Here is a 14,011-nt window from a genome sequence, read left to right on the forward strand (position 1 = left end):
TAATAAGTAAATGATGACCAGTTCAAAAAAAGGAAAAAAAAAAGCACATGAAAAGTAAATATGAAATAAAATGTTTATGATTTATTTAATCAAATAATTTGATAGTTAAGTAATAATTAAGTTATTTAATTAAACTCGTGATTTTGCATAAGAAAAATTTGATGTCTGAATATCAGATAATTTGTATTCTGCTAACCAAACTTTCAGATCTAGCTGAAATTACTAATTGTTAAATTTTTAGTGTTTTTATGTTTCTTAAAATTTACAGTTAGATTAAAGCAATTTTATTTGCTTATGACGTGGAAGGAAATTTTTTTTTTCTATAGTAAATTTAAATTTCCTTAAAAAAATTGTTTCCAACTTTTTTTAAAAAAATAATTCTTAAGTTATGTAATTTTAGCTCCGTTAATCCTTTGGTCTATGCTTAAAACATTGGTTTTTTAATTTTTTGTAATCAAATAACAATCAACATTATTGAAAAAATTTGCTCCTTTTCTTCTTTTTTTTTTAATTTACAGTGCTACTAGCTCAGAGATGCCAACTTGCTGTTGACAGCGGATAAATATTTTCGTGTGGAAGTCTTTTAATGTATGATTCTTGGTTTTAGTAAATTTATAAATAAGTTTTTTACTCAACACTACTTCTAAAAACTTCGTGATACACCATTTTTTTTACAGTTGAGCCTTAAAAAAATTGGCCAAATTGACCAAAAATCTACAAAATTTAGTTCGTTAGTTCTCTACAGTTTTTTAAATTTTTCATCTAATCTGAAGCAGTTGGCATCTCTGCATGTTACGTATTTATATAAAAAGAAGCTAAAACTTTGTGTGTTTTCAGCGGAACTACAAGCGTTGGGTCAAGCTGCTATGGATTTGGATAATATTGCTGGTGGTAGAAAGCTGAGAGGAAATAACATGTATGATGATGTTCCCATGCCTGACCATAACATTGACTCTTTCAATCCTGATAATCTTCACGGCCCCAACAATTTCCAAAGTGCTATTAACTTCCCAGGAATGGGACATAACTTCAAGCAACCACCACCCAAAGTATGTCATCACCACCCTTCAAAATATATGCTATGCTTCAAAAATTTTTTTTTATTCAATTTTATTTTTGTTTTTTGACACTGTGAAGAAATACCCGGGGAAGTAATGCTTAAATTTTTTTTGTGTGTTTTTAAGCATTCAAATAGTAATAGTTAAACAAAACAAATATTTAAAATATAAAATAAATGAGTTAAAAAATAAATTAAATACACATTCGGATTGTAAAAGCCATTTTATGAGTTTAGGCAGTACAAATGCATTAAGATGTAAGTTTCAAAATTTTTCTGTTTCACTGCTCACTTTGAAACCGAAGCATTTTTAAACGCTCCTTAGCCTCTCTGTGTGGACCGTTTATAATGACACAGTTCCCAGTAGAACACAGGAATCAAGCATCACTGGCAGTAATCAGTGAGTTGGTTATAACTACCATTCTAAACATTGGAATTATTTTTCTCATTGCACTGTAATGTACTCTGCTTCAGATGCAAGTTGTCTGGCTACCAAAGCCTATTCCCTCTGCAAGTTGTTATGGCATGTCTTTGAATCATCCTGTGGGATGTTTTCCAGACTGTTGCATATAGTCTATTAGGAGCTGTGGGGGCTCAGGGGATAGAACTTTCCCCTCCCGATGAGGTGAAAGGTTTCGAATCTCACACCGACCACTGTGCTGTCGCCAAATATCCTCAGTGGAAGACGGATCGGGGTTAGAAGTTTCTTTGCCGTTAGGCGTGTGGGAGGTTTTCGTGATTTTCCTCGGCATGCCCTGCAAATGTGGACTAGTTTTATTAAAAAGTCTTCCATGATGGCAAAGTCTCCCCAAAACTTGATTCAAGAGTTCCCTTGTCTTTTGGGCAGGGTTCGAAATTACAAAGCTGCTGAGTTGAACATTGGTAGTAGTAAATCCAAAACTTTGGTCGGCTATTCAACGATGATTATAAAACTAAATAACCCATTAGAAACCTCTGGTAAGACGTAATTAAAGTACTACTTATGCATCCCATTAATATATATATATATATAAGCACTTTCCGTTTTTCCTGGGTATTTCAATTTACTGTATCTATCATCCCCGCATCTATTGTCTTGTTTTAATGAACCATCACAAATTATCAATTTTAAAACTAGCGAATTCCTGCCGTAATCATTCAAAAATTCTGCCGACATTTAAAAAAAACAAAGAGTTTTTTTTCGTTTTGAGAAGGAAAATGGTAACACCTAATGCTAATGGTCAAAATTAGGATTTATTCTAGTTTGGCTGAAACAATGTAATTTAATAAAATCTGCAATTTAATTTTTTAAAGCTCTAAACGTAACATATTTTAATTGATAACTTTAACAAAAACTATTTAAGACTGCTTGCTGTTTGAAGATTTTAATCTGAATACGATTTTTAGTTAACATTTAGTGTCAAATTAGTAAATCATATCAAAGATAACAGAAATAAAATATTTTTAGATTAATTAGAAAAGTTTTGCCTTTATGTTGACATTTTTATTATATCATATATATGGCAATTTTAGAGCTCCTACCTTTGCATTGTGTACTTTTGCAAAAATTAAATAACTTTCAAAGCAACAATTGAGGCAGCATCTTAATGTTATATTGTATGTAATTTATAGGGTCCCAACAATAACCTAATAAATTCTGCCTTGAATGGGCAGCAATTGCAATCTGGTAATATATCTCCTGCTATACTCCAAAAACTTCTTCAGCAACAGCAGCAGCAGCAACAATCTCTTCAAATGCTAAACTTAGTAAGTAGATTGCACGGATTACATTTTATGAGTGTTAAAAATTGTCTCAGAGAATGCTTAAACTTAGTTATGTTCAGTCGTAAGCAGCTTCTGACACTTCTTGTAGTTAATTTTTTTTAACTGAACGAACCAAAATCTAAGAACTCAGAAGTCTATTTAAAGAATTAATTTACTGGTCCTTCACAAATTAATTCATCATAAAAGCAGCCTCTTCATTTCCTTTGAGATACTATATCCATGATTACACTCATAATTTAACAATATCAACTTTTTTAAAGATGTTATTTCACAAGAACAGGATCTTATAAGAAAAAACTGATTGTAAGATAATTTTTTGTTCAAGCAATTATGACCAGATTTTTCTAAAAAATGTGCACCTATTTAATCTAATTTACAAGACTATGAGGACTTAACACAATAAGCTCATCATAAGGCTTGTTTGTTTAAAATGCAATATAAGATTATTTTATTAAATTATTTAGTTTGAAACTTGCATTAAGTAATTTAATGAGATACAATTATTTATCATTAGTATTATTTTTTGTTTATTCTTACCCATTAAAAATTTCATTTTACCTTTTAAATAACAAAATTATTTTAATGATAAGAAAGCCTTTGCCTCCCGTTTTAAAAAAATAAATAATGTTCTTAATTAAATTTAAATAGCATGTTCTGGTACATTTTTTAACCGACTTTCAATACAGAAAATATTTAACTGTGACCTTTTCTTTCTTTTTTAGAATAACATTCAGGGATTTGGCAATTCCAAATTCAACAATAATGCTCAACTTCGACATTTGTGCCAGCAGATACAAATGGCTGTTTCTGCTGGTCATTTGAATGCTCAGGTAATTGAAGTACGTTTCTTTTTCTGGCTATCTTTCTACCTTTCTTTCAATTTTGGAGCACAGGGCAGGTATGGTATAGAGAAGGACCCACCTTTTGGTCATATCAGGACTTGACAAGTTCTTGTTGAAATATTCCTTTTACTTTGTTTAAATTAATATCTTGGTATTGCTCAGGTATACTCTGTTCAGAAATATACATTACCCAACCTTGGGTTGAGCAACTAGCCCTGTTTTTCAAGGCTCTGTATTTTAACTCCATTTTAGGAATATCATATAATTTTGATCTGATCGTACAAGACGGACCGTACACACTCTACTCCCCACAAACTCTGGGACTCTCTAATTTCCTGCAATCAAAATGAGAACTTGAAGCCATGCCATATTCAATGTGTATCTTACGTGCTAGCTGTTCAGTTGCCTACCAGAATCAAACTCAGAGCCCTAGCTCTCCTCTAGCTGTTGGAGTGGTGTCTTAACAGACTATGTCCAATTTAGAAACAAAAAATTGAGGGCTTAGAGTTGATATAAAATTTTCTTTTTTCCATGTTACTCTGTTAAATATGGTTGATTTGCTTCATCTTGTTTTTTGGGAGGTTTTCCTATTATATATTTGAATTGTCCTACATGCAAGAGGTGTGGTTTGAATCATAAAATCCTTTTTATCAAAATACTTCTGCTTCGGAATGTCACATTATTATCTGTTGCAATATCAAATTGCACAATTAGCACATTGATTACATTTCAGCAACGTTTTGTGATTAAATGGTTATAAATTGGAATTCTGTTATAATTGGTAGAGGTATTTTTGACAGAAGATTTACAGTTTTTTGTATTATGTCTGATACTAGTTGCATTTTCAGTAAATAGAAGACCAATATCATGTAAACTATATAAATAAAAAAAAAGTGTTGAAATCCTTACAGGAAAAAATTAATTTTAGTGGTCGTTGAAATATAACAAAATGCAACTTACCATCAACCTAGTTGAACAAGATTGAAATGCATCAAATATCAATTCATCATCATCTATAATAATCTTATTTTCCTTTACGTTTTTCAATCTGTTTATTCTAAATGGGTCCTGATTAAATATATAAGTGACTCTTTTGGTCCTCTCAGATTGGTTTCATTTAAAGAAATTTCAAAATTGTTGATTCAGCTTTATTTATGCACACATTCATTTGTTGCTGCTCAGTGCTCTATAATTCAACTAATTTTCATCTTATTTGCTTTTTTAACTCTTTTTTTTTCCTGACTTTAAATTAGTTGTTAACCTTTAACTTTTTTCATTTTAAATATTTGTCTCTCTTTGTTGTATATTTTTGAAATTTAAATTATATTAAATAAGTGTGTTCATGTAATTTCATAAATTATTTTTTTGTTACAACTGTTTTTGGGAATTTTTTATGTCATAAAATGTCTATTTGTTTCTTAAGTGATCTAATGTAATTTAGAGTGGCTGCTAAACTAAATATACACTCAAAATACAGATGTGATATTTTGTAACTACAATATCTCATCTCTTATTTTTTTTAATTGCTTCATTATAAATATAAAGCTGATAAAATTTATGTATTCATAGCTGTCAACTCTACTGGTTTTACCAGTAGACTACTGTATTTTGCCAGTTTCTCTTGGTCTACTGGTTTTAGAAAATTACCTAAAATAGAGTAGTTTTCCAAAAAAAGAAAAAATCCCTATTGAAATAGAATTGTTTGCTTTAATACGAAATAAGTATTGCTAATACATAATCAAGTGAGCCTCATTTTTAGTAATCAGTTAGAAACTTTTTTGTTCTAAAAATGTCAGTTTATTTTTAATCAAAACTCCTTTTTTAAAATAGTTATAGGAAATTTTAACTATCAATAATAAATTACTTGTTTTACTATTAATAATCAACATAATGAAAAAAAAACATTTCAAATTCATTTAATGTTGATCAAAAGCGAAAAATATTGATGACCATTTGAAAATGATTAAGTTTTTGTATTTTGATGTTAACAAAAATTCCTAAAATTCTCTATACGTAAAATATACAGTTATCATTAAATATATGCAGTTATCATAAAATAATAAAATATATACAGTTATAATAAATAAATTTTTCATAGATTCGATTGGATTTTTTCCTATCTACATTGTTGGCTATGTATATTCAATTGTGAGCTTATTAATTTTAGAATATTTTTCTTAAATTATCGATGTTTGTAGATAATAAGTTACAGATATTTCTATTTTTCGGATATCTGAGCCACTTCCTGAATAATATAGAGCATGCCTGCAATTTTTTTTTAACTGGTCTTTATCAAAGTTGCCACAGCTCTCTGGTCTTTAATTTCAACACAGGAATAGTTATAATTGTGTATTTAAACTCTTACAGATACTTAATCAACCATTGTCTCCACAAACACTGCAACTCCTTTATCAGTTATTGCAGCAAATCAAAGCCCTTGCAGGATTACAAAATCAGCTTCTTCAAGCAACCTCTCATGGCTCAAAACAGGGTAACAACAATGCAGCAGTTCTTCAAATAAATGTTCACATTGCTCAAACTAAATCTAGAATTGCCACCCTTCAAAATCAAATATGTGTTCATCAAGCACAATTCATGAAACAACAGGTAAGTTGCTTACAAAACAGTTTTTATTTAAAGGATAAATTTTTTTTCCAAAATTACTGAATATATATTTTTATTTATAAAAAATTTCACTTGTCCAAGCTCTTATTAAATGCATCACAATTTTTTCTTACTTCTATTTTGTAAGTGAAATTTCCCTAATTTAAAAAATTAATAGTTCTAACAAGTTAAGTTAATAAATACCTTAGTATAACTAAAATCATAGATTTAACTAAAATCATAGATGATTATTAATTTCAATACTATAATGTAAACATATTTTAAGAATATAAAAATCATTCAATACTTGGAGTTAAGCATTTAGCTATTAACGAAAATAAGTATTTCATTTAAAAAAATTTTAAAATAAGTTAAGTATAAAAATTAACTTTGACTTTTTTTCTTTTCTTTAATATTCCAGTTTATCCTTAGAAACACTTTTTTTTTTTAAAGCACCAACAAAGGTATTATAGATAAAAACAATACTGCAGTTCTTAAATTCAAATATTCAGTATTTTTTAAATGATTATTCAAAAATAATATGCTTCTAGTAAAATTTTGTAATTTATTTTTAAAAAAAATCTTTCATTATAGATTTTTAATATGCTGCTACAAGGTAGTTAATACTAGTTTTATAAAAGTACATTTCATAAATGTACAATTATATTTATCTAGAGTTCAATTTTTCAGCAATAATTTTTGAAATTATTATTTATAATTAAGATCTGTCTTTAATATTTAGTAGAAGTATGATTTAGAGGAAAAATAGCGTTATTGACAGATGCTCAATAAATGTTTAAAAGAACTTTTTAAAATTTTTCAAGCATTTAATCTGATGAAATAGTAATTAATCAATGTTCTTACCTTTAAGCAAGATGCGATATATATATAATAAAAAAAAAAAAATAATTAACAAAGACAAACTATCATTTTGATACTGTGAGAAACATCATTATTCATCTCACACTAAACAAAATGATTGTTTGATCTTTGCTTACAGCATTGCTCGTGCTTTTATTTCTGTTTTATTGCAATGTGCTCAGAGGATGCCTCTTCATTCTTCGGACAAATAATAGCTTTTGCCTGTAATCCCACTTTTAGGTTAAGATGAATCAGAAACCATTAAGTTTACATGATATGTTTTTCTCATCATTGCATACACAAATTCCATTGATCTCTTCCTATAGCTTGCTCAACAGCAGCCAAATCTCACCCCTCACCACGGCACTCAATCCTCCATGGACATTTTCAAACCGAATGTCGATCCCATGTCCGGATTACAGGCTGACTTTCGGGATATTTCAATCAAAGACATGTCACACCAAAATCACCAATCCAGACTCAATCAGTGGAAACTCTCCTCCCTGGAAAAAGACGAAAATCAAATGATAGATCCCCTCGGAAACTCCGGGGATTTCAGCCGGGCTCCCGGGCCCATCACCTCTAAGCAAGGAACCAACTCTGGCTCGTCGATGCATCCACTTCTAGAACAGCCAGACAACACTTGGTCCGGACTGGGAGGTCGTGGTGAGTCCAGCTGGCCAGATCCCGCCTCGTCGTCCGACAGCACGAACGTCCCTAACTCCACTTCCCTGTCTACATTAGGCTCTGGACAAACTGCTGAAAACAAAGATGGTTCTCACTCAGCGACTGTTTCCACATCCACCACCAATTCTTCCACGTACAACCTTACTGACTTGGTTCCAGAGTTTGAACCTGGGAAGCCCTGGAAGGGTACTCAGCTGAAGAATATTGAAGATGACCCACATATTACTCCTGGCAGCATTGCAAGATCCCCTCTATCCGTCAACAACATCAAAGAATCCAATTTGTTTTGGCCTCCTAAATCTAGTCCAGCCAATAGTGACGGTGTGGGGAATTTACCTACTAACACATGGATGTACAGTGCTCCTCCAGTTGGCACTCCTAATAGGTAAGTCTCTTTTTTTTTTAGCTCAATGGGTGGAAAATTTAGAGGAAAAAAAATGGTTATTAGTTGCATGCAGATTTGTATGAAAGTGCGGGGGCAATTCCTCGTTTGTACTTCATTCTTTGGAAACAAGTTTTTTTAAAAAAATATGTCACTTGGTTCATACCTTATATTAGTTACCTTTTTGTAATTAGTTCTTACTTTCTATAATGATAAAGAATGAAAACAGTTTAAGATTTAATTTAATATTGTATAAGTTCAATATTTAACCGTACTTAGTTTATTAAAAAAATTGCATTCTAACTCAAGCATGTCACAGAATTATTTTTTTTTATTAAAAACAGAACAGAATTATTTTTTTATTATGTTCTGTTATTGATCCAAATTAAGTTCTTTCTCGCTTTACACCTTAGAATTGTATTTCTGTTGCACTATAAATTAAAAATGAGTCTGAGATCTTAAAACTCATCAATTAAATGTCCCCCCCCATTTATTGGAAGTCTATTAATCTAACTAAAGAACTCTTGTCTAAAGCACTGTCCGTGACTATGGTTATCAGGTTGATCTTTTTTTAGAAGAGGTGTTGAGTAAACATATAGAACAGCTTTTGACTCTAGTCTTTAAGAGCAGTATTATAAACTTATTTAATACGCTTTGTCTTGATTCTATGGTGTGTAGAGTTCTTTGAATAGGTAGACAGTAAGAAATGTGTAAACCAGGGTTGGCAAGATTTTGCCGCAGGTGGAAAAAACCATGGTAAATACCGGTAAAAACCGTCCTGGCAAAAACAGGTTTTTGCCAAGCAAAGTGGCAAAAACCTATATTGTCCAAGATGAGAGGACAAAAACACATTTTTGATACAAAATTATTCCTAAAATTGAAATATATACTATGAATATAAATAATTACAAAAAAATTAACAAAACTATTATTCCATAATTAAATTATAATGTAATAATATATCATTTTAGTAGTTTAAAACATTGATTGGAAAATTTGTGATTATTCTCCTTTTTCCAGTGAAATGAACTTATTTTTAATTAATGCAAATATAATTTAAGGCATAAAATATCTATCAACATGTGTAATTAATTATTGTACAAATAATAATTTTTTATAATAAATAATAGTATTATACAAATAATAATATTTATTTGTGAAAAAACATTTATTTTAGGGATTCTAAAATGAAAAGAGATCAAAAACTTTCCATCTTTTAAAAATTATTACCCTTAGGTACATTAATTATAATATGTTAAAAATAATTTTTTCATGTAATGTATCAAAATTATTATTCCTTATGATTGATTTAAATTTGTTTCAAGTATTTTGTAATAATATTTAATCAGCAATTTAGATAATTTGGTTTTTGCCGGTTTTTACCAGTTTTTGCCGGTTTTGACCAGGTTTTTGCCACTGTCCTGGCAAAAAAACCTTTTTGCCGGCAAAAACTCCAACCCTGGTGTAAACAGTTGATTACATAAGTGTAATTAACTGAAATAATGTTTTTATGATTTTAGCTCAAGTGCAAATTTGAAACCTGGAAATGGTAAGTCGAGCTGGAGCTCTGAAATTGGAACAACTAATGACTTATGGGGATCAATGCCAAATAAAAATTCTCGTAATTCTGCTCCACAAGGGATATCCAATCCAGGTACATGTCATCACATTTTTAATTAATTTTCTAAATTACAACTACTGTATTTCCTGGTGTATGAGTCCCTTAAAACCCCCAAAATTTTACAAAAAATCAGGGGATTTAATTTTTATACTATGTTAAGAAAATTGGATATTCAATGATCGGGAAATATAGATGCATTATAAATGATGAGAGTGTCATTTTACTCCTTTCAAAAACTATTTTTAATATCTTATATACCATGGACGTGAGGGGGAGGAACCCTTTCATATTAAGTTGAAGACAACTATGACAACAATAAACTTAAACATTTATTTAACAACTGAACATAACAAGCTAAAAACAGAAACATAAAAATTAAGTAAGACTGTGTGGGATAGAGACTGAGTAAAGTTCGAAGCTCCTTAAATACTGAGGCAGTTCCAAGGTTGCCGATCGTGTGTTTGTAATCCCGTTGATTCTTTTGGCGCCTACGCACCATGCCTGGCGCCACATCACTCCCCACCGGAGTTTCATAGTCGTCAGATTCTGAAACGAACTCTTCTACCATACCGAGTAACGTACTTCTTTGGGTCCGGTACCTTTTCTGGCAAAGGAGACTCGGTAGTTGTAGTTGAAGAAAGGTCAGACTGGCAAGGAGAATCATCGTGGAATAAAGTATGGGGCTCGTCCACTGGCAAATACGCTGGTTTCAACCTGTCAATAGAAATCCACTTTTTCTTCGTAGAGATCTGCAAAAGATAGATTTTAGATTTTTTCTTAAGAACTGAATATGGACCATCATACGGAGGTTGTAATGGTCTCCGTACGGCGTCATGTCGCACGAACACATGCGTACAAGTCTGAAGATCTTTTGGTACATAAACGACTCGTTTGTCATGCCAAACAGAAGCTACAGGCTTGACCTCACTAAATGCCTTACGCAACTGGGAAATCAATTCAGACTGCGAGATGTCATTTCCCGAGTTAGTAAAGAACTCTCCGGGAACTCTCAATGTTTGCCCATAGACTAACTCAGCAGAAGAGAAGTTCCAATCCTTCCGAACAGCAGTCCTCAAACCCAGGAGAACTAGTGGCAAATTATCAAGCCAAGAATCTGTAGTATAGCACATAAGGGCTGCTTTTAATGTTCTATGAACACGTTCAATCATCCCATTGGCCTTAGGATTGTATGCAGTCGTACGAATAATTTCAACACCCAGAATTTGTGCTAATTTCTTGAAAGTGAAGGAATCCAGTTGTCTTCCCTGATCATTTGAAATTCTAACAGGAGCACCAAACCGTGAAACCCAATTAAAAATCACTGCTCATGCTACTGTATTTGCCGTGATATCCTGTAGAGGTACCACCTCAACCCATCGTGTAAACCGATCAATTAAAGTTAAGCAGTACTTATATCCTCGACACACCGGTAATGGGCCAATCAGGTCCAAATGCACGTGCTGGAACCTAGCATTAGGCACAGGAATTTTACCCAATGGTGATATAACGTGTCGATGTATTTTAGCCTTTTGGCAACTTAAACAAGTGCGACACCACTGAACAAGTTCTTTTCGAATTGAAGGCCAAACATATGTACTACATAACTGTCTTAAAGTAGATCGGGCACTGATGTGTGCAAGGTTATGTACAGAATCGAAAATCATTTTTCGAAATTTCATGGGTACATACAAACGAGCACTAGGTTGGGAAACATCAAAATACAAATTTACATCAGAATTAGGCAAAACAATTAATTTAAATTTAAGATTAGTAACATCTGGATTTTTTAAATATACCTGCAATTCCTCATCAGTCAACTGCTCAGCTGCAATTTGCACATAATCAATTTTGTCAGGAAAAGCAATTTCTTCTACCCTTGACAAAGCGTCTGCCACTAAGTTTTCTGCACCTGCTAAATATCGTAAGTCACAAGTAAACTGTGATATAAATTCTAATTGTCGTAAACGTCTAGGAGAGCACTTTTCAAAACTTTGGGCAAAGGCGTGTGTCAAAGGTTTGTGATCAGTTATAACATGAAATACCCTTCCTTCCAACATATAACGAAAATGAATTATTGACAAATAAATCGCCAAAAGTTCTTTGTCATAAACAGAATATTTAACTTGGGCATTATTTAACTTTTTGGAGAAAAAGGATAAAGGTATATAACCAGATCCAGTTTTTTTATGTAAGGCGCCTGCTACTGCAATGTCACTAGCGTCCGTAAACAGCACTAACTGGCAATCAGGTGCCGGGTGAGATAGCTGAGTAATGTTTACAATACTTTCTTTGCATTTTTCGAAAGAATTTTCTAACTCTGCAGTCCAGTTAATAGTTTTACTATCGCCTTTTTTACTACCCCCAAGTAAAGCGTTTAACGGGGCATGCAATTCTGCCGCTTTGGGAATAAATCTCCTATAGAAATTTAAACACCCAAGAAACCTGCGTAAATCTTTTAGAGTTTTGGGTTTAGAATAGTTAACAATTGCATCTACTTTATGTGGTAAGGGTTTAACACCATGCTCATTTACTAAATGTCCAAGGAAGGGTACTTCAAAAGATCCAAAAATACACTTAGAAGCATTAATTGTTAAACCATACTGTTTTAAACGTTCAAATATTAAACGTAAGTGATACAAATGTTCAGTCTCGTTAGCACTTGCCACGAGAATATCATCAATATAAGCAAATACAAAATCTAAACCATATAAAACTTCGTTAATAAAACGTTGGAAGGTTTGAGGTGCATTACACAAACCGTAAGGCAGATACAAAAATTCAAATAACCCAAAAGGTGTTATAACTGCAGTTTTCTCAATGTCTTGTTCTGCTACGGGAATTTGATTATATGCTTTAACAAAATCTATAATACTAAATATTTTCTTGCCAAACAGATTTTGAGAAAAATCCTGCAAATTTGGTAAAGGATATTTATCAGGCCGAGTACAGGCGTTTAAAGCTCTGTAATCGCCGGTAGGTCGCCAATCAGAGTTACTTTTTGGGACCATGTGTAGGGCGCTGGCCCAAGGACTTTTGGATGGCCTACAAATACCATGTTGCAGCATGAAATCAAATTCAGATTTGGCAGCTTGAAGTTTAACAGAATTCAATCTGCGAACTTTTGAAGCGACCGGAGGACCAATCGTGTTAATATAATGCACTGTATCGTGCTTAATTTTAAGATAATTAGGTCTAACTCTTGTAATTTCAGAAAATTCCTGAATTAAATCGTGATATTTAGTATTGCCAAATATTGTTTTAACACTTTGGATTGAGGAAGGAAAGATTTTACCTTGATGAGCCAAAGACGTTTTCGTATCAATTAATTTCTTATTTTTAAGATCGATTAACAACTCAAAATGTCGTAAGAAATCCGCGCCTAAAATTGGTTTTGAAACATTCGCAATTATAAATGTAAAATCAAATTTTCGATGTAAACCAAAATCTAGCGACATAAGTTTAACACCAAATGTTTTAATAGCAGTGCCGTTAGCAGCATGCAACACATAATTTGATGTTGGCCTGCAACCTTTAAATGTTATAGGCAATAAACTTACATCAGATCCGCTATCGACCAAGAACATTAACTTAGTTTTGCGATCAGAAACAAAAATCGGTGGCTAAATTTTAAATTCTCACTACTATTAACCACCGGACTAATAGTAGAGCTCATCAGTTTAAATTAAAATTGCAAGGCTCAATACATTTGTGTGCTTTTTCAGCATATTTCCTATGATACCAACAAATTTTCGTTACGCTAACTTGACTCTCTGCTTCACCTTTAGAAGTGTGAGAAAAACTTTTCGAAACATTAGATTTGGAACGCAAACGACTACGGGATAGACTTCGATATCTACGCATAGATTTAATTTCGTTCTTCAACTCTGCCAAATCCGTAGACATTTGAGCTATTTTTTCCATAAGTGAATCTCTACTTACAACTTCATTACAACTTGAAGTTGCAGAAAAACTAGTTACTTCAGAAACCTTATCTGCCAAAGTTGACAAAGTGTCTAAACCTTCCGTACTAACACTTAAAATAGACTGAATAGATGAGGGTAAATGAGATAGCCAAATAGATTTAATAACCTCATTTGAAAAATTAGATCCTGCTAATTCTCGCATATGTCGCAACAAGGCAGACGGCTTAGAATCCCCCAATGCAAGGTCCTGAAGTAAAGTTTGAATTCTTT

At 32.1% G+C, this 14,011-nt stretch overlaps 1 protein-coding gene across 23 annotated transcripts in view; it reads left to right on the forward strand.

Moving 5' to 3' along the window:
* The window catches only part of LOC107455568 (protein Gawky), a 57,566-nt gene that overhangs the window by 33,386 nt on the left and 10,169 nt on the right, over positions 1-14,011 (forward strand). For 9 of the 23 annotated variants that reach the window (XM_087163131.1, XM_087163133.1, XM_087163124.1 and 6 more), the window contains 6 exons: positions 838-1,049; positions 2,669-2,803; positions 3,544-3,660; positions 6,031-6,270; positions 7,455-8,200; positions 9,718-9,851. In XM_087163131.1, coding sequence (XP_087019257.1) covers positions 838-1,049; positions 2,669-2,803; positions 3,544-3,660; positions 6,031-6,270; positions 7,455-8,200; positions 9,718-9,851 — 1,584 coding nt within the window. The remainder of the gene's footprint in view (positions 1-837; positions 1,050-2,668; positions 2,804-3,543; positions 3,661-6,030; positions 6,271-7,454; positions 8,201-9,717; positions 9,852-14,011) is intronic. The other 14 variants (XM_087163135.1, XM_087163128.1, XM_087163130.1 and 11 more) reach the window with 3 other exon arrangements.

This window comes from Parasteatoda tepidariorum, chromosome 5, assembly GCF_982258835.1.
Source record: "Parasteatoda tepidariorum strain Cologne lab strain chromosome 5, Ptep-v5.0, whole genome shotgun sequence".
In the NCBI taxonomy this organism is placed as follows: Eukaryota; Metazoa; Arthropoda; class Arachnida; order Araneae; family Theridiidae; genus Parasteatoda; species Parasteatoda tepidariorum.